Below are 22595 nucleotides of genomic sequence, written 5' to 3' on the forward strand. Positions count from 1 at the left end.
TCTGTAGACTATTGCAAAAAAAAAAAAAGTATGTATGCAGAAAAATGATTTTGTAATGTTTCGGTGTGTTCTTTCATTGAAAGCCTAAGGACCATTCAAATAGAGGAGAGTGTTGACGGTTGAGCAGTTTTCATCCACCACTCATGCCCACTTAACGCACAGTTTTAGCAAACTGATGGGTCGATTAATAAACTATCAAAGGGAGGGAATAATTGAATTTTTTTTAAATAATCATAATAATAATAATAATAATAATAAATTAATTAATATTATCCCAGACCCACACCCACGCCCTGACCCGACCGGTCAGACGGACGGCGGCGCGCGCGCGTGTGGCCTTTGGATTAGTTTAGACATTGTCTAAGACTCCCTCCTTTCAAAGACTATTGGTACCCCTTGGGGCTCAAACCCATATCCAAACTGAAGTTTATTAAGTGGTTCAAGGTTGTGTTTGTAACCTATGTGGGATTGGAACATTTTTCCAATTCTTTCCCATTTATTCCTCTTATTTATTGTCCAACTTTCAACCATAATTTCTCATTCATATTAAAGTGATTTTTCACAATTAAATATTCTACACTCATCTGCTCGGAACGTAGAATTTAATTGAGCATTAATTTCGATACATTGAACATCGGGTCCCACTTAAAATTGTGGTCAAAGTCGACCCAATTGACCCACCACTTCCAACAACCTTTGCCTAGACATCCACTACTCACCCATACATTGTTTAGTATTATATATTAAACATATCACTAAAATATGGTATTGATTTTTTACTTTCTAGATAAGAGATCTTTCGATTTAGGAGAGCAAGCATCCCAAGCCAATTCTCGCTCAATTCTTTCTTATACTTCAAAATGAAAGTGGTTTCTCTTAGATTGAGATCCAACAGTGTTATAGTATAAAGTGGATTCATTCAAGAGAGAACGATAGATGTACGTTTGATAAATTGTCTTAATGAATAATGGTATAATCTCCATAATTTAGTACTCTATAAATCAACAATTTATACTATGTAAGTAATTTTTCTAACTTGAGGAGATGGGATAAGTTACAATTATGATACAGTGATAAGATAATACTTTTCTAGAGTTTGTGTTTACCAAAATAGTTCTTATGTTTAATATAATATATATGCTGTATTTAATTTTTTGGTTAATTAAATATTTTTAGTGGATTAATACTTACATTGGTAGAATACAATTCATATTTAGATGCTTAAATTTTTCATTAAATTAATTGCTCTCTTAATGAATAGATTCTGCATAATCTAAACATTTTTAATTTATAGAGTTTATACGATAAAGTAAATATAACTATCAATGCCAAATTGAAAACTGTATCACCATTTTCTTTCAAAAAATTAGGAAGAAAAAGACCCCATTGTAACTGAACAACACCGGACATATTGAGACTTTAAATAATCGAGTCAAACGTGTGAAGATGTCCTTTTGTAACTTGCATCTCAATTAATGAATCTTTGTTAATAGTAACATTATTTAATAATAAATTCGTCGACAATTTATCAGACAAAAAATATAAGAACTTTTCTTTCGTATCTGTGTGGATTTTTTTGTACCAAAAATTATTACATTATATATGAAATTATCAGTTTTTCATGTTTGATAAGTCGAATCATAAAATACTTTGACCTGATTAAGTGAAAAAAAAAATTTAATTATTATTATTGACAAAATTATCCAGAATTATCTAGTACCACTTCTTTCGTCTATAAAGTAGTTTACAATATTCCGCAAGTTGCCGTCCAACGTTGGACACCATAAATGATATACAACCAAGGTTCCTTGCCGACATCACAAATTTTGACACTGAAAGTAAGACCAATATGTATCACAATTAACCCATATTCTTTGTCCCATCAATATTTTCTTTGTCATAAATAAATAGACAACTGAATAATGTACTATCGTTCCCTTTACTCTTTTTACAGCTTTAGGATATACCACAAGAATTATTCTCAAGTGTACATAAAATTTTTGACAAAATTATCACAAGGAGACGGTTGTCCCTGAAATAATTATGTAAAGGAAATTCTGTAAGTGTAGCTTCTCTTATACCACAATAAGCTCTTAGAGCATGTTAGGGAAGTATTAATAAACGATTTAAATTATAAGTAAATAAAAATGAGTGATGAATGTTGTATATATTTGTGAGTTGTTCAAAATGTATATATGAAAAATGATTTGAATATTTATAAATATTTTATAAACCTGAGCCAAACATAGACATGTGGAGTTATGTCCATGTTTTTATACATCTATTGTTCTTCATTCGTTCGTTCGTTCATCGAGACGTAAATGAACTAAATCATGTTTTAATCAAGTTTCATAGTAGATCTTGGCCAGAAAGATCTCCTTAACAGTAGAGACAAGTCGCTTGTCGTTGTTGAGTAGACAAATCGCTCGTCGTCTTGCCTCATAAACTCCTAAACTCAAATTTTAAAATTTGAAATTTTTATGTTGAACAAAGGGTCTATAAATAGAGATGGGTGGTAAATGAATTTCATTATATTTCATAATTCTATATAAGCAGTATAATTTTGCAAATATTACACACTTGTTCCGTTGTTTTCAATTATTCTTCAATTTCAACTTTCCTTTTACTTATTATTTCTATTAGTTGTAGTTTTTGTTCTTAAATTTTCTAAAATATTGCTAAATATTTTTAGCAATTATAATCTTCATGAATTTGGTAGTAAAATAAATTCTAGATTTATTAGTGTACATTAACATTATATTTGTTTTTAATTTATTTTTACACAAACTATTAATTCTTCTACAATTTTAATCCTGTATGCATATTGTAGTTGATCCTAAATCGTGATAAAGAGGAAGGTTTTTTCAACTTTATATTTCTTTTCGTAAAATAAATTTTCCCAAAGGTGGACAAATCAAGTGGCTCAACTCAATCTATTTAACGCTTTTGGATTGCCTCTGCATCATAAATATTATTGTACTACTGATTAAAAAAACGCTTTGTGTAGTTAAAAAAAAAAAATGTTGCAACTGTTGTTTTGTTCAAAAAATAAAAATAAATAAAATGATGAATAATTGCAAATAACAGGAAACAAATTGCAATGATTTTGACACAATAAATAAAGTCTATGTACAAAGTTTCTTTTGTGTCCCATCAATTCCAAAGCATGTCATGTTCTAAGAATTTTAAGAAGGATCATGCTATGAGTACAAAATGAGATACAAAAAGGGTTACAAAATTAATAAGTGGCGGCTGTCGATTGGAGGGGCAGCTGGCCCCACAACTGCCCTTCCAATAGAGAGCCGCCACTTGTTGATTTTGTAACCTATTTTGTACATGATTTAGTACAAATAGAATAATCCTTTTGAGAAAAGCAAATCAATAATTCAACAGAGATGTGAAACGTTTCTCTAATCTTTAGTCGTTTATTCCAAAACTGGTTAACCATAGGCTATCGAACAATTATTATGAAGCTAGCTCCACGATGAAGACTATGTTTAGATAAAATTAAATGATATATTCGATAGCATGGAATCTTTATCTCTATATTTGATTGAACATATCATTTAGCCCCTATTTGATAGCCATTGTTTGGGAAAAATAATGTTTTGAATGGTGATTTTTAGGAAAATGTGTGGTTAAAAGCTAAAAAATTTTTGAGTTTGCGTCCAAAGTATTTTATTGTGTGAATGTATAATTGAAAATTAGTATGTAGAAAAAAGATTTTTCAAATAATAGTTGTCAGACAAGGTGTTGACGTGTTACCGTACAAACAACACTATTCATAAAATTTAGTTCAAGAAAAAACTATTTCTCAGAGGAGATTGACCAATGTACTGATTAAAAACTTCGAATTAAAATTAGGGAAAATAATGCTAGACTTATCCATAGAATTCTTAAAGTAACAAGTTATTCATTAACTCCCATGTTTTTGGCAGGAGTCATCCTTGTGTTAGTAGTAAGCTGTTCAATAATCTGATAGTAAAAATGTCAAATTTCATTGAGTTGGGGAGATACTAGATTAAGAAGGGGAAAAGAAACCGGGCAGTTCAGAAAATTTGCAGAGATTTCACCATTTTACCATTTAAAAACAAGTGGACTGAACTGGACACAATACCTTTCGTAAAGTGAAACTTTGCTGAGTTGCGAATTTAAGACTAGAATACTGTAGATCGTGTTTGGCAAAAAAATATATTATTGATTGACCACCTATAAATTGTGTGGATCAAAATCCGTCTAATGTGACTGATGCATTAATTGTTCCAATTATCACTGAACTTAGATTTATGTTTTTGATTGGTCACTAAAATTTAAAATGTTGAGTTTTGGACACTAAACTTAGGTCAGTATTTTCAATTGCTCACTGAACTTAGATCTATGGCTTCTATTGCTCGCTTAAATTTAAAATGTCGAATTTTGGCCACTGAACTTTAGAATATATTGTACGTTATTCATTAGCATAACTGTTGAACTTTGAAAAATATCGAATTTATAGTGAGTAATGTACCTCATTTTTCAAAATTCAGTGAGTAATGTTCAACATTTTTCAAAATTTAGTGGCTAAAACTCGATATTTTAAACTTTAGTAAGCAATTGAAGACATGAACCTAAGTTCAGTGACCAAAATTCGACAATTTAAACTTCAATAACCAATAAAAAATATGGGCCTAAGCTCAGTGACCATTGGAACGATCAACTTTGTGACTGATATATGAATTTTGATCTACTCAATTTTTTGTTAACCCAACTTGTAAGATAGCAAATTTTGACTATACAAGCTCATAGTTAATTTGCATATGTTGTAATTTTTCTTTTCCTAATTCATATCAACCATCAATGGTCCCACAATTGAGTCATATTTATCAGATATAGTAATCCTACTTTGAACAAAGGGCAAATCAAACTGTTCCCCACTAAAAAGTTTGTCTGAATGGGGGTAATAACAGTATACTCTGCAAATATAGAATTAAGAGTGATTAGACAATTGATCATAAATCACTGAACTTTAAAAAGCTTAGTGATTGAGTGATGCCATGTAATTATAAATCCATGACCCTCAGAGATAGGGATGTCAAACAGGTTGAGCGGCTCGTCGGCCCAATCGCTCAGCTCATTAAAACTCGGCTCGTGGGCGACTCGGGCTCGTCAAATGATGAGTCCGAGCCGAGCAGGGGGCTCGATTCCAAGGCCCACGAGCCATTTTGACGAGTCGGCTCGTGGACTCGTCCAAAAAAATGAAATTTTTTTAAAAAAATGGGCAAAAAATGTGCAAAAAAATAAATTTAAAAATTTAAAAATTTAAAAAAAAACACGAGCTCACGGCTCGTGAGCTCAGCTCGGCCCACGAGCTCGAGCTCAACTAGTTTTTCACAAGCCACGAGCTTGACTCGCCACGAGGCCGAGTCGAGCTCGTGGGTTAAAAGGCCGAGCCGAACCAGCTTGACCCATTGCCATCACTACTCAGAGGCATCAGTCATATGTAGTGCTTATAACTCATATATACTGTTGTATATCAAATGTATATCTATACTTGATATATACAGTCATACATGGTACTTATATACAATTGATGCCCTCAGAGGCATCAATCATACGTAGTACTTATACACAGTTGATGTCAAATCAACTATTTTGAAAATGGATCGTGTTAGTTGTACATTGGGTGTCACCAACCCCCTCACAATAGAGGAGCCAATGATTTTTTTATTCGCCGTGGGCCCCCCTGTTGTGAGGGGTCGTACACCGGGTTGTCACTACTATCAAAATACATTGAAATATAGTGTTGATATGAAGGGATCAGAATATGCTATAGGATTGGGTATGAAGTTGGACGAACTTATTCAAGGACTTAACTTAAACAAGTCATCATAGGAATTTTATATAGGCCCGGTTTGGGAGCGATTTTAAAAATTGATTTTTTCACTATTAGGAGAAAAGTGAGGGTCACTTATGAGAGAAAAAGTCAAACTTTATTGTTAGAATAGTGAAATAACGGTCAAAAAATCAATTTTTTTGAATGAAAAATCACTCTCAAACACTCTCTATAATAAGACCAAGTAAAAATTGAAGATGACGAGGTCAAAATTAACAAGTGGATGGTAAAAGTATTCATTCTCACTTATTAAAATACTACGATCTTAAATTCAGGGGCAAATCTTGATTTCCTAGTCTCAAGAGTTTCGAGCTAAAATATGTTTAATCACGCCACCTGAAATTTGGGATGTCTCGTTAGCTAGTATGACATCAGAGTATTAACATGGGGTTGGCTTAAAGGCCCTAGTAGGCCTAAAAAACCAACGGCATTTTTTCACAAGCATCGAACAATTGAGATCCCTCGTATTCGGAGCTTCTTTCTTAGATAGATTCCCATCAATACAAAGAATAGGAGTGAAGTTATCTTACGTCTTGTTAGCAGTCACAGTATGGGGGGTTCGATTCTTGAAATATGGAATTAGACTCATTGTAGGCGCAGTGTACATACAGCTCTTGTTCCCTGACATGTTGAAGCACATCTTGCGATTTACCTCCTTCACAAAACTCTAGAGATGAGACGGTGGGGGTTCAACCTTTTTTTCTTTTTTTTTTAACGTGGCCCAACTACTTCGACCTTTCTTTAATTTATCCTCACCCGGCACACTCTGACTATTGGCATAAATTCTTATTTTTTATCTAGTCCATTTTATTATGATTACACGTTCTTCTTAGCATTATCATTTCCACTATATTCATTTTATGGATATGCTCTCAGCTTTAGTAACCTACACTCCACCATAAAGTAGGGCCGGTCTAACCAGGGTTTCGTACAGTTTGCCATTTAGCTTTAGTGAAATCTTCCTGTTAATTCCACTGAATTCTTGGAGCACTTACCCATCTCATTGTCACCTATCATCCGCACAAGAAGGGGATGAATCTGCCTAAGGAAATGGAAGACCACATTCAATTCATGTATTCTAATCAATTGACAGGACCGCCCTGATATTTTGGGGGCCTTATGCTAATTCAAATTGGACATTATATTTTGAGTCTCCTTACATAGAGTTTTAACTTGTTTGATGGAGATTAAGCCCTTGTTTGAGCCCCATTTTTTTATCAAAATATGTTTTTCAAGAGTTATTTGACACTATTTCAACCACACATTTATCAATAAAATAATATTACACTCAAATCTAAATTTTTTTCTTATTTTTTAACCACATTCTCCATCGTAACAATATTTCTAAATTCTTTTTTTTTTTTTTTTGAGAAAAATATGACTCAAACAATCGTTAAAATCAAAATTTTAGTAGATTTTGATAGAAGTAGATAAAATTATCAAAATATGTTTTTCAAGAGTTATTTGACACTATTTCAACCACACATTTATCAATAAAATAATATTACACTCAAATCTAAATTTTTTTCTTATTTTTTAACCACATTCTCCATCATAACAATATTTCTAAATTCTTTTTTTTTTTTTTGAGAAAAATATGACTCAAACAATCGTTAAAATCAAAATTTTAGTAGATTTTGATAGAAGTAGATAAAATTTGTGGTTTTAAAGTTTTGGAACCCATAAAATATATGGTTAAAATTAATTGTTGATTTTGACTTAGATTAAAATCTAGATTTTAATCGATGTTAAACAGGAGCTTAATATAATTATAAAGTTGTATGCCCCAAAATTTGAAGATAAAATTAATAAAATGTCAAATTTCAACCAACAATACAAATTACAAGTAAGGTTTGGCAAATAGAATTACAATGCAATGGCAAAGGAGCATACATTTGAGTGATTTATGTACAAAGTTGGAGAATGTGATTGCAAAAGATAGTGTAACAAAATAATGAATATGGTGATCAAATACAAACGAGCTTCTAATTTTATATTAATTTATGATAAATTAACTTAAAATAAAAAGCATCTGTATGAACAAGGATAGAGAATTATTAAATTCAAAGTATTTTCAGCAAACATCTAAAAATATTGTTATCATGAGATTAAAACAAAACAATATAATAATAACTTATGTATTCTATAGTATATGTTTTGAAGATAAGAAATGAAGAAACATGTAAGATTGTAATAATAACAGCGAGATCAAATCAAATTGCATTGAATCTTCAAAATTTTAATTCAAGGAGATATAATTTATATTTTGTTGGGTTGAAAAAATAATGGTGGGTGATTGTCGGAAATGGAATTTGAAAAGACAAAAAGACATTCTCTTTGGTTAAAAGAAAATGAATGTTTGGAAGATAAAATGTCAACTTAATTATAAATAGGGAAAGTAATATTTGTGATAAATAAATGTAAGTGATAAGTTTGTTGCCATATCTATATTTTAAAGATTTTTGTATTTTAAATTTTTATTAGTTTCTTATGTTTATATACGATAATTCTATTTTCAGAATTTCATAAATATAATTTTCATTTTTCTTCAACCAACCAATTAACTTCACATAATTTGGAGCTCTCACTAAAGCGGAGTCTTAGACGATCGCCAACTTCGTCTATATTCAGGGCTGTCACTGTCAATTGAAGACATTATATTTATATACATTTTTTTTTTTTTTAACATTTGTAGTAGAGAGGAACCAAATCCTACATTGTTTTTACACTCTCTCTCGAAAGTGGGCAACTATTTGTAATTTCCATTTAGTTTTTGTAATTTCAGTATAGTTTTTCACATTAGTACATTAATATTTGTACAGAACCATATAAAATAATTTTCTTTTGGTTCCTGTCTTTGCCTTAAGGAATTATGGTTGATGAGGAAAACCACTTAGAATATTGACTGCATACAGTAGAAGAAATTATGGAGGAAATCCAAATTGGGTTTAGAGTTAATGTTTGGATTTGAAATGGAATTAGTGATTGATGGAAATGTGCTAGCATGTCATTTTTGTGGCTTAGCCTTGTTAGATTTGAGCTTAGCTGAGTGGCTGAAATTTAGACCCGTGTAAAATGGTCTGAGCTTGGTCTTAATATCTCGGGCCTTCCATTTCTGGTCTCAATTTTGTGAATGGTTGGCAAAGCTTAAATTTTTCGCTTACAAGCTGTGTATCCCACGGATCGCATATTGATATAGATTTTGGTTTTCAACATATATAAACAAGGTGGCTTGTGGTGGTGGAAAGCTTTCTGGGTATGGCCAAGTTTATACGAGCCCGAGGACTACCATTTGACGTAAAAGGTTCCGAGTCAAGTGATTCCGAATTGTCAAATAGCACGTTGATAACGTTAAGATACCATGAGTTCGCAAATCAGGGCAAATGATCGTGATCTTTTCTTAATTGTGGCAGTTTTGAACATATTTTTAGTAATTTGATCATAACCTTGGCCATGATTATTAGAATTGTAATTATGATCCCAATTCGGAAGCTCTTTTCAGCACATACGTCGTGGTCACCCAACTATGTTTGGTGGGCATCAATTTCGATGCCAAAATCAACTATTTTCACTTTTGAATTTCCATTTTTAGTTTTTTATTTTTTTTTATTTATGGTAATATTTCCTTTGCCATTTTCGAAATGATTATGAACTCGATTTGAGCCAAATGTTTGGCAAGATACTTCTTTTATTACGTATTTTATTTTGATATGATTATTGAGATTTTGCTATTTTTGGTAAAATATCAATAATTTCAAATTTTCTCAACTACATATAACGTAGCTTGTGGATTATTTTTCATCATTCTGTAGATTAATAAAGTTGAATTGAATTTCAGAGAATTCTTTCTTTAGACGTTTTCGTTCGTTTTCTTTCTTATGGATTATTTGTTATAGCTAGCTTGCATGATAATCGCTATCCTGCCCAGCATAACCATTAAAGTCTACAAAAGATCCTGATACCATTATTTTCTCTGCTGTCATGACAAGAATGCTACCATTGTATGACATTTGAAGTAACAAGAAGTTGAATACCAGCAAAACACATTTCACACTACTCAAGATAAACTAAAATTGAAAAATCCTCGTAAAATTTCAAAGGGTAGCTAATATTATAGTCTACTGATATTTGAGAATTCGATCGAAACTAGGCTTCAATGTCGTAAACATTGCTTGCCATCCGGCCTCTGTGGGATGTGAGCTGTCCCAGAAGAACACGGATTTTGGATCATGGCACAAGGTGTACATTTTGGCTCCTTTATCGTCTACACTTCCACAGAAGTATCCATCGCTCTTGCCTATACAACACGGCTTCAATGGAGTCTCAAATTTCAAATTTCCTGCTCAACAAAGTGATCAAAGACAAATAAAGATTTAAAAAGGAAGAGGAGAACAAGGGAGAGGAGAACAAGGATCACCTAAATAGTCTTGTCTCTGCTCGATTACAGTTGTGAAAGATCTGAAGAGATCAACAATGGAAATTGTAGAATTTCCAGTTTTATTGTTCAACTTTGCCACAGCCTGCTGCAATAGGAGATTGTGATAACTCACGGCTATATTTTCAGTTATATTGCATTTTTGGAATGAAGATGTCTCTGTGCTTCGTGGGAGACATCCCAATGGTGGCAACGATGTCACAACTATTTTTCTTGCTCCCAATCTGCGAACCCTTTTTAAGTTCGCCTCGAGTTGATTGATTACCTTAGAAATGAAACTTGCCAAACCCTATAAACATGAGACTTTTTAGAAGACTATAATGGGACGTGTTAAAGAAAAATGCTACATGTACGTAATTTTTGTACAGATTTGTTGACAGAAAAGAGGTGGCAGTTTTTTTGGCCCTCGATTTCAATCTCATTCATTTAAGGCCAAAAAACCGTCATCTCATATTCTATCAACAAATTTGTAACCCAGTTTCTGTAGTAAAATTGAATGTTAAATTGGCTTATAGAAATCGAGAGTGTTAAGAAATAGACATGTGACAAATTTGTTAGTGGTCAGATTAGCGACGGAGTGTACAGACATGTTGTACTCACGAAATTGTGAGTATATGACAAGATTCAAGTATTGGAGCCACGAATCTAGATGATTTCCCGAATTGAATCATCATGATATCATATCATTTGGTAGTTATTCACAATAAATAGATGTGTACGCACTAAACATTGAATTTCGGGAGGAAGGCATGAAAATCTAGTTGTAGACTCATAAATGGATCAAAATTTCCACCTAATCGCCTTGAATTCATCTTTCAGATGCATGCAATAAGCCATTATGTTTGCTTCCAAATAAATGGTGTAGGTCAGTCAACAACATAATTCCTAGTCAGTGGTCAGACTTTGTAGGCCAATTTTTGCTTTTGACAGCATTGGGTTCTTCCAATTACATTTAGCCCCTGTTTTTTTTTTTTTAATTGTTTTTTTTTTCCGACAAAAATCGATTTGTGTAACTAGAATCCTAGATATGTAGGACCGCTCATATTTGGTGGGAATTAAAATAAAATTTTTAATAAATTTTATAAATGATTGAAAAGTTGTAATTCCCATGAAATGCGTAATTAAAATTAAACTTTTTTCTGAAACACTTTATGACAATGAATGAAGAAGCGATCCCACCAATTCATGATGTCTTTAGCCTATATAGGGATTTTTTTTTTTTTTTCCAACGAGACACTCAAACTGGCAACTCATAATGGCCCGTGTTGGATAAAAGTATCATTAAAGAAGGCAAGGTGAGCCTGTGAGGTACATTTGATAAATGAAGGTTGCATGCCATATGGTCCTTCAACATCCTGCAACGAACCAATTCTTTTGCACAAATATGTTATTTATTGTAAATGTGTATTGCAAAGTATCAATTTTTGATAATTAGCTGAATTTTAGGGAAAACAATCGTGCTTAGGCACTACCGTAGTGCGTGTTGGAAGATTGTGTGGAGAGGAAATCAATTTCGACTACAATTGAGTCAGTTAAATAAAGCAACTCGATACGTTTCAAATTAGCCAGCTTGATTGAGGTATAAAGTCGGACAAAAACGGGGATTGGATGTTTGAAATTTACCCTGTCGTTGTCCATCAACCTCAACTAGATTGAGTAATCAGTTTAACTACAGAATTTTCTGGAATTAGGCCCCATTTTTTTCCCCTTACTCTAATAGGTTCCAATGGTAATTTTCTTGTGTTAATCATAATTCAACACGTAGATTGCTTATAGAAAAGAAAAATTCACCAATATTTGCCTGCAGGGACTAAAATAATATTACCTGGAAAGCGCCACCATTGGCTAAATAAGTACCATAATCATTTCCAGTAAGACTGACAAGAACGGCAGAAGATTGTAAATCCCATTTGGTGTAGACTGAATCATTCATGAGTTTCTCAAAGAAATCAATCTGGGTGCTCATATTTGGTAACAAATCGCCAAGAGTATTGAACACACCACTCCCTCCATACGCAAAGTTCATCCCATTCAACCATTTTTGCTTTCCCAAATTCATCCATGTGTAGGTTACAGGAGACTTCAGTCCCAAGAATTTAGCTGTTCATGTCATTATTTGAGCACCAAAAATTAGATATTTGCTAATAATTTTTAAAGATTAAGATGCAAATTAAGGCACCATACATCCACACTGGTGAAAGATGCGTAGATAATATCCCACCTATGGCATTAGCAGGCTTGTTTATGCATTAATTACAAATGAAATAAAAGGATGCTCAATAATGGAAATTCTTCCACGCACATAAAGCTGACTCGTGTATTCAAGCCAAAAAAGAAAGAAAGCAAAAAGATAAAGTGCAGAAAATGATGAGTCAACCATCAAAAGATAGAAAAAAGGCAAAGGTGGAGTGTAACTGCGGACCAAGATAATCAGTGAGGATACGGCCATCCGAGAAACGGCCGGCAGGTTTCCCTGGAAAAGTGCTGCCATAAGGTTCTTTCCAAGAATCTGCAAAAGACTTCCTTATATTCCCAGTATCAGCGTACGAATCCCCAAATACAAATAGCTTAGTGGGTCGAAAGCCATACACTTGATGGCTGTCATGGAAGTGATGCTGGTGGCGGTGGTGGGATGAACCTTGGACACACAAATATCCTGCAAACATGTGTGTATATATAAAACTATTTATGACTGGACATAGCGAAGGTTTTTGTAAATCTAGTTATGAAAGACTGATTTGAAGCTGACAATAAAAATTTCTTTTATGCACCTGTGGTGAGGAGAAGGCAGTGGAAGAAGATAATCAAAAATTCCATTGAAGAGAGTGTTTAATAGTGTGTGGAGCTTTTTGACAGAGTGTATTTTTTCATAAAGGAGTTTCTTAATCGGATTATAAGAGTAGGATTTTCGTTCCCGTTACTTATATGAGAGCTTTATGAAGCTACTTTTAATCCATCTTATGGAAGTGACACCTTATTAATAATATTTTTTTAATAAGGATGTACAATTGAAGGTCCATTTGACACGACTTTCATTTTTTATAAGAAAAACTTTTTAAAAAATTACTTTAAATTGGTTTTTTCTAAAAATTCTTGTAGCCAGATAGAGCACTTTCAAAAAGTTATCGGAACTAGTCAAAATTAATCCCATAATCTTGAATGTAAGTTTTAACTTTTTGAAAGCTTTGACAAACGTGGCCTTAGAGTTTAGTTGGCATCAATTGATAACTCCAGGTTATAATGAATTGGTTGATATAATTAATTTTTAATGGAGACAAATACAAGTGGGACGTGGACTGGAAAGTGGGAATACAATTTCATTTTTCTGTGCCTGGCTGAAATAGTGGGTGGACTGGGAGAATTTGTTCTTTCAATTAAAAGTGGGAATTTACTATATGTACACTGAGCTCAGTGGACGTGGACTGGAAAGTGGGAATACAATTTCATTTTTCTGTGCCTGGCTGAAATAGTGGGTGGACTGGGAGAATTTGTTCTTTCAATTAAAAGTGGGAATTTACTATATGTACACTGAGCTCAGTGGACGTGGACTGGAAAGTGGGAATACAATTTCATTTTTCAGTGCCTGGCTGAAATAGTGGGTGGACTAGGAGAATTTGTTCTTTCGATTAAAAGTGGGAATTTGCTATATGTACACTGAGCTCAGTGGATGGTCCTCTCACAAGAAGGAGTCCACATCAAATAAAAAAATTGTGGGTCCAACCTCTTGTGAGAGGCTGTCAAGCCCGAATTGTACAAACATCAAATTCCTTAAAAGTGGCTCCTGATGTGGAAGTCAGAGAAAAAAGCTCTCATTTTGCAAGGATTTAGCATTACTATAGTGCAATGCCACGTTGTCAAAGTTTTAACTTTTTGAAAGCTTTGACAAACGTGGCCTTAGAGTTTAGTTGGCATCAATTGATAACTCCAGGTTATAATGAATTGGTTGATATAATTAATTTTTAATGGAGACAAATACAAGTGGGACGTGGACTGGAAAGTGGGAATACAATTTCATTTTTCTGTGCCTGGCTGAAATAGTGGGTGGACTGGGAGAATTTGTTCTTTCAATTAAAAGTGGGAATTTACTATATGTACACTGAGCTCAGTGGACGTGGACTGGAAAGTGGGAATACAATTTCATTTTTCAGTGCCTGGCTGAAATAGTGGGTGGACTAGGAGAATTTGTTCTTTCGATTAAAAGTGGGAATTTGCTATATGTACACTGAGCTCAGTGGATGGTCCTCTCACAAGAAGGAGTCCACATCAAATAAAAAAATTGTGGGTCCAACCTCTTGTGAGAGGCTGTCAAGCCCGAATTGTACAAACATCAAATTCCTTAAAAGTGGCTCCTGATGTGGAAGTCAGAGAAAAAAGCTCTCATTTTGCAAGGATTTAGCATTACTATAGTGCAATGCCACGTTGTCAATAGATAATTCTAGATCTATCACATAATATTTGGGTGATATAAACCTATTTTTGATCTCTTCTTTTTCATATAGAGGGTGCCAAAAGTGAGTCGTATGTTCCAAATCGATCCAACTTGTTTCAGACTCGTTATTGGTATAAATTAAACTGTAAAAAATTCGAGCTCAAGTTAGGCCTGGCTTATCTTTTAAAATTCTGGACATGGTTGGCCAATGAACGTGTCAATGACTCAATATTGCAAGTCGATTCAACTTGAAATTTTTTTTTTATTTTTTGAAAATGGAGCCTAGCAACTCTTTTTAAATTTTATTAAGAAATTGTTTTTGAACAAACTTGGCCAAGTTGCGTTGTCCTCATGAATCGAGGGATTTAGTTGTTCAGCCTAACACGACTTGCCTATTATGGTAGGCTAACATGTGAACTAGTTTGAAAGACTTGAGTTTTGATTTGAATTTTAACAAGTTAGAAGTGTAACTCAAAATCTTGGTGCACCTAATACAAATGATTTTATAAGAGCTATGCTAAAATATAATGCACATTTAAGCGCCAACTTTGACATTTGATTTATTCATGTTTCTTTCACAAATATTTGATCTTTTGTTTAAGAAATATAAGCTAAATTTGTCACGAAATGATTGGAAAGTAGAAATGTCTATTTTGTTATAATTAATGTCTAATTGCCGGGGACTCACTCTATTTGTTACTTAAATGGACAGGTAGAGATGTGAAATGGAAGATGTAAGTGTGTGGCTTCTAGTGAGAATATTGAACCATACTTTAGTGCCATGTTGTGAATGGATCATTCCAAATCTAACACACAAATATATTTTGACATCTTCTTTCAGTGGGTTCAAAATTAGTCCAACTTATCATCCTTGAGAAGCTTTGAAAGTAAGGCGTGTCGGTCTCTGCATTTTCACTAAAAAACATTCAAAATCATTAAAAAATGGGTTAATATATTCTTTATCAGTTGGTATCAAAGTTGAAGCTCCTGTGTTCGAATCAATGTTAAGCATTTTCTTAGAGTGGGTGAATAATCAAGAACATATTTAAAATTGGATGGACCCAAGGAAGTGGATTTGGATGGATTCTCGATATACATTCTAGATGATATAGAGTAAATTGCATTAATGTCATTAGTTGTAACTTTTGGACAATATGGTGACAATATCTTATATAGCCTCTATTTGTACTCCATTATTTCAAATTATAACGAAAGGAATGGTAATTTTGTGAAGAATGTGTGGTTAAAAATGAAGGAAAAGTTTTTAAATTTAAATGTAATATTAATTTATTTGAAAATGTATGATTGATAAAAAGAACGAGAAAAATAAATTTTAATTTAATGGAAGCCAAAATGGGGCATAATTTTTTTCACACATTTTATAGGACTCACGTACCTACTACTCATTATCTACGTGTTTTGTAAAATACACATCTTATAAGCACTTTGAAAAATAAGCTTTGCAAATCATACATTCTGTTTGTCATACTACAAATTTTGCTATTTGGGATTTCCTTAAATCTCTTACATCGGAATTGACTCTCTATTTTAGACGTGTGAGATTTCGACTCAATATAGTTCTACATAAATAAAAATATGTGCAAGTGTGTGAATAGACTGTTAAATGACCAGATTTTTACCCGAATGAGCAAGATTTCTTTCGGAAATCGTGAGGTTTTCTAAGATCTTCGCCATTGTCCCTTTTTGAGAGTTTTTTTCTTTCAAGAAAATAACAGGTGTATTTGGCTAAGTGGAAATTACACCAAACCTTAATTTTAAACTATCCAATTCAAAATTAAGATTCAAAGGTTTTCTTTTCAAAAACAAGGTATATAAAAACTCTAAAAACCATTTCCACTCTTTTCTCCCTCTCTCCATCTTCTCTCTACAGACCCTCATCGGCGATGCAGTGACATGGCCTCGCATCACCGCCGTGAGAGAACAAAATATCACATACCACAGCCTTGTCATGAGACAGCTTTGCAATATACCACCTCCACAAGATGGCGCAGCCTCGTACCATCTCCCATCTCTGCCAACACCGTCACTTTCCTTCCTTGAAGCGACACCACAGCCACGCACATATATCCCATCATTCGTCGGTGATGCAAGAGCCACCGCTTACAACTAGTGCAAAAGTGGCTATGCCACTGCGCTCGTAGCGTCGCTGTGCCGCCATGGTTTCGAAATGATTTTTCGAATGGTTTTTGGACGTAAAGATTTGGTTGATCTTTGTTTGTTGATGGTGGTGGTTTCCATGGTATGGTAATATTGGGGTGGTTTTATTTGCAAGGGTGGCGGTGAATTTGGCAGCGACGGTGGTGGTGGTGGTGACGGTCGTGGCAGCGACAATGGTGATCTAGCGATGATTGTGGTGGGGGTAGGATGTGGTAGTGGTGGTTCTGGCAGCAACGATTTTGGTGGTGATGCGGCTAATGACAGTGGTGAGGTGATAGTTACAAGTGTTGATGATGATCATAAATAATTTGGTTGATTGTGATTAATAAATTGGTTAATGTGTGACCCAGTAAACAATATGTTACTAATAAGAAAGATAAATTGTTACTAATTGTTAATTTGTAACTGATAATTTCATCAGTTGTGACTCATAATATATGTGATTTGTGATTAATAAATAAATTGTAATTTATAATTTTTTTATTTGTGACCGATGAACAAATTGTAACTTATAAAACTTTTGAATTGTGGCCATAAAATAATTTACGACATATAAAAATTCTAATTTGTGATCGAAAAATAATATGCGACTAATTAAATTGTATAGATCTGTGACTAAATTGTTATAGATTTGTGGCCTTAATATATTTTATTAATAAAATATATAATTCATTAATTAAATCATAAATAAATTTTAATACTTAATTTTGAAATTGGTGATATTTAATATCTTAGTTATGAATTTTTTCCCCAGGCTAAGTCACCCGCAATAAGGTTAACATTATATTTGACCGTATAAATCAATTTTTTAAATTACGGATAGTATAAATCAAATTTTTAAATACTAGGCCGTTGTGGGCCTGATTTTGCACCTGTGCATTTATCAAAGGAGACAATCTTTCATATCCCAACTAGATTATTTAATTTCTATAATTATACATAATTAAGAAGATGAAAGGCTAGCTAGGTAAAGGAGACAACTTTCACGGGCTTCAATGTTATGCCCCATTTGTTTCCCATTTATGTAAAAATAAGAATGAAAAATATAGCTGTTACAAATCCCACACAAAAAATAAAAATTCAAATATAGTGGTTTAATGTGATGAATAACGATCATATTTTTTATTTTAATGAGAAAAGAGTAGGAAACAAACATAGGCTATATCTTGTGGAGTAAAGCTACTTACGAACTATTACTCTCACGATCGAAAAGTTTTACATCGAGGAAATGTTTGAACTACAATCCCAGGAGAACAAGTGATTTTGCAGAAAATGTGATTTAGTGTTTTATCTTTATATTTCGCATGGGATATTTCGGAATGACAAAAAGGTTATACCATCTCATGGTAAATAGACAAATTATTGGGTCAAGCTAGATTTGAACTAGTGTAGACATATTGCCACGAAATTGCATTTCTTCTGCTCTATCATCAAAGCTTGGAAGAATCCATTTAATGCTTATTGGTAATTCATGACCAACTTCCTTTTACAGAATCCTATCATTAGGCTAGAATTCAAATCCTTTTTGTTTCCTTGAAAGAGAGACGTTCTAAATCACTAGATGATTGGACCAATTTGTCCAACTATCCTCATACCATGATCATAGTATGAACAAATTTTTCATATTGTCAATATAATGGAATGATGTAATTAGACTTGTGGGATCTTTACATTTATCAGAATTTATAGAATCTTGTGATTATTCATCCATGTTCATATATAAATCGTTCATTAAAATATTAGAATCGTCAAACTCTATATAAATATAGTATAAAAATCTATTTTCTTTAGAACAATTTCATTTTCAAAAAATTAAAAAAATACGAACGCTTATAAATAATAAGAAATAGGATTTATTTATGGAATGATTGGTCTGTCAAAAAAGAAGGGAGGACTTTTTTGGCTTTCGTACATTGTTGAGATGAGATATCCTTATCTCTATTAGATACTATGATGGGAAATTAACAACCAATGAATTCAGGAAGCAACATCAAGAAATTATCGAAAACTTTCTTTAAGAATTTAGTTCAGAGGACAATTAGAATATCTTCATTACATGAACTATCTCAAAATTTATGTAACCCTGGCCAATGTTCCCATTTTGTCAGAACACCTTCATTGCTTCATTCATTCGGGCGTCTTATAATCGTGGTGGTCACGTGAATTTTAACAACGATGAGATTGTTTACTCTCGTTTTTCCAACAAAATTAAAAAATGTGCATGAAAATTTTGAAAACAGGGATTCTCTTTGGATGTTATAAAACTTGAATATTTTTTGTTCGTAATATATATATCGTGGTACGTTCTTTTAACTAAAAGATAAGAAATGATCAATGAAAATCCCAACATTAAAATTTACAAGGAAAGAAATTTCATTTTAGTAAAATCACCACAATTTGTAATATGTGCACTAACAAAACTTTATCTTCAAGAAGTGAATTATTCTTCTCTATCAACAAGAAGCGAAAAATAAAAAATAAAAATCCTGACCAGTACCATGGGGCTAAACAAAAGAACCTAGGATATCCCAAAAATAAAATCCAAAGGTCGAGAAATTCAATACCACTAATATATGAACAATATTAAGACCTCCGCCTATCCTTGAAAGGGGTAATCTTGATGACCACACCTGGGAAAACATCATCAGGATCTTGAATGTGTGGATTCTCCTCGACAATATATGGATCACCACAATTTTCACTTATTGTGTGCAAAGTTTCTCCTTCTTTTACAACATAAATTTCATCGCATGGCCTCTCCACGTGATCCTTCTCCATCTGCTGCACCGTATAGTATTCTCCATCACTCGATTCGCAGAAGCTTGAAACCAGCATTAATGCCAAGAACAATGCAAAGTACCCACTAATGGCCTCTGCCAATGCAATTGATGATGAGTTAATACGAGACATGCTTCCCACTTTCCAATGCTAATGTCTTAGGGTTTGGATTTATAGAGGATTAGGATTAAAATTTTTGAAGTGGAGAAGATGGTTTTGCTTTCAACTGGTTCTTGGAGTGGGTGCAAGCTCCAGTTTTATGGATGGAAGGAGTTGAAACAGTTTCTTCAGTGTAGTCGGTAACTGTCAAACAATATAAAGCTTACTAATTGGCATCACTAAGATGAGGCGGCTACGGCTACGGCTACGACTACGATTTGACCCCTAACTACACAGTTAACGTCTTATTTCGGTTTCGTACATTGTATTACATTAATTAAGATTAACATCTTGACATTTTCCCCTCGTCCTTTGCTTTTTGTAATTCTTAAATGTGAGATTTGACTTGAATCAGTGTTCGGTTATGGAAATTTCAGACAGGAAAATGAAACCGTCAATGCTGGTGATGGTCATTAAATTGGCACACTGAGTCTATTAGTAAATTGTATCATATTAAAAGGTTGAATCCCAACCTTGAAGGTCCCCATCATCCCGCCCCTAGAACTTTGTGAGGGAGATTGCAGGATGTGCCCCAACATGTTAGAAAACAAGAGCTGTCTGTATACTACGCCTACAAGGAGTCCAATTCCATGTTTCAAGAAATGAACCCCCACACTGCGGCTACCAGCAAAGCGTAAAATAACATCACTCATGTCCTTTGCACCACTGGACTATGCCCCAGGGGGCAGTAAATTGTATCATATTAATATAATGTCTGGTGACAACTTTGTATTGTATAAACTTTATATGTTTTGATGCTACAAAAAATCACACCTCGTACCAGTGGCGAATCCAGTACCTATTGAGTACCCGCGATTACGCATGCTGAATCCACTTGAGCAATTTTATTTTTATTTTTTTGGTTGAGAATAGATAAATATTTTAGCTTATATAACTAGTAATGCACTTTAATTTCAACCAAGTTGGTTAGAGCTTGCATGTATGTGTTGGAAGTCTCGGGTTTGAATTCCTTACCAACTAATTTATTGTGCAATATTTTTAGTTCTATAATTTTTACCAAAATTAATGGAATAGGGAGAGCACCAGAGGGGATTCAAACATTAGACCTTTTGTAAGAATTAATGAAAGTTTGACCATTATGACACTTATTGAATTTTAAAATAAATTTCACAAAATAGTATATGTTAGGTTTTGACAGTTTTAATGCAATTGTAAAAATTTGAACCCGTGCTCTTCCTTTGAATTGTACAAAATTTGGCAACAATGTCATTTTGAACAAAATAATTATTTTAAATTTTAGGCCTTTTTTTATTCTCATTTATTTCAAAGTACATTTTTCTCTATCTTATTTTTAATAATACATTCTTCAATAAAATAATATTATACACAAGTTCAAAACTTTTCTTTATTTTTAGCCACATATTTTCCATCAAATCACTATTCCAAAATGCATTTTTTTGCAATATATATATATATATATATATATATATATATATATATATATATATATATATATATATAACATGTGCCTAATTCACAAGAATTTCTGTATCATTTTCGTATTGGAATTATAGCAACACAGTGCTTCGATATGTGTGTGATATTGGACCTTTGTGACGTGATTAGATGGCTCCAGGATTTTCTCAATTGATTCAATCAGAATGAGTGCAATCTGAATGCTTTATTGAACATCCATCACTAATTTCGGTACCAATAACCTTTTAGTTGTAGTTAGAAAGACTTGTAGTATGACTTTTGGGTTAGGTTGGCTGATTTGTCTACTAGTGATTAGCCTTGAAACATCTCGAGTATTTAATAATCTTTTGTCTTTAATGTTGATTGGATTTCAAAGGATTTGCACTGTTTCTTGAAAAGATTGGTATGGAGTCATCTTAAAGCAACTCTCTTTTAGTAGTGATAAGTTTGTAAATTAGGCAAACATGATTTCAATTTCATTAGGACCTTCCATTTCTTAGGGAGAGTAATGTACTCAACACCATTATTTCATTAGGACCTACCTTTCTTAGGATTTTTCCTCACACATCTTGCTAGTAGTTTGCCATGTTTACCTGCTAATATGATGAATTTCTCGAATTAGCATATATATATATATATATATATATATATATGACATTAAACAGGGTGCTGAAATTTATTGCAATCGTCGGTCGACGACCTCTCATGCTGACTTAAAATTCTGGATCCGCCACTGTCTCGTACCATGCTTCGCGGTTCAATGCTTAAATCAGCATAAAGAAATGATATTCGTACATGAGGCTACCAGCTAAATAATGAAATCAAATCTGAATAATGAATATATGTCTTATATCTACAATGGTATATGGTGGAATCATATGAAGATTAGGACACGTGAGAGACTTGATATGGTATTGGTGAATAAAAGCATATGTGAGTATTATATGTAATAGAACTAGTCTACCTTGGTTGATGTTCACATACTAATAGAGAGTAGGCGCGAGAATCGAGAGAAAATTTCTAGTATTTTTAAAGTATGAGACTCATTACTTTATCGTTAATCAATTTAGTATATGCATGACTAGTACTTAGTACCAATTTAGGTGTCCATTGTGCGCTCTCAAACGATTGGACATCTTAAACGAAGGAATAATGTTATTTAGTACCAGTAGTGTTAGAGTACCAATTTAGGTGTCATGCAAGTGATTGAATATCTTAAATGTAATTTGCTTTCATACTTTCAAGGTAATCTATCAATTAATAACACTTACATGTCACCTAAACTGATTTTCAGCACTTGCGATGTT

General features: G+C 33.1%; 2 protein-coding genes across 2 annotated transcripts; both read right to left on the reverse strand.

Moving 5' to 3' along the window:
- Positions 1-9808: 9808 nt before the first annotated feature.
- Positions 9809-13218, reverse strand: LOC111399706 (GDSL esterase/lipase At5g03610-like). The gene is made up of 5 exons (XM_023027166.1): positions 13079-13218; positions 12730-12963; positions 12133-12407; positions 10290-10596; positions 9809-10211 (listed from the first exon to the last, which is right to left on the reverse strand). Exons 1-5 carry the CDS (start codon positions 13122-13124, stop codon positions 9991-9993), a joined length of 1083 nt encoding a protein of 360 aa, XP_022882934.1. The 5' UTR covers positions 13125-13218; the 3' UTR covers positions 9809-9990.
- A 6078-nt stretch (positions 13219-19296) lies between these two features.
- On the reverse strand, positions 19297-19993 carry LOC111400066. The gene has a single exon (XM_023027520.1). It carries the CDS (start codon positions 19822-19824, stop codon positions 19498-19500), a length of 327 nt encoding a protein of 108 aa, XP_022883288.1. The 5' UTR covers positions 19825-19993; the 3' UTR covers positions 19297-19497.
- Positions 19994-22595: the final 2602 nt, after the last annotated feature.

This window comes from Olea europaea, chromosome 9 (assembly GCF_002742605.1).
Source record: "Olea europaea var. sylvestris chromosome 9, O_europaea_v1, whole genome shotgun sequence".
Lineage (NCBI taxonomy): Eukaryota > Viridiplantae > Streptophyta > Magnoliopsida > Lamiales > Oleaceae > Olea > Olea europaea.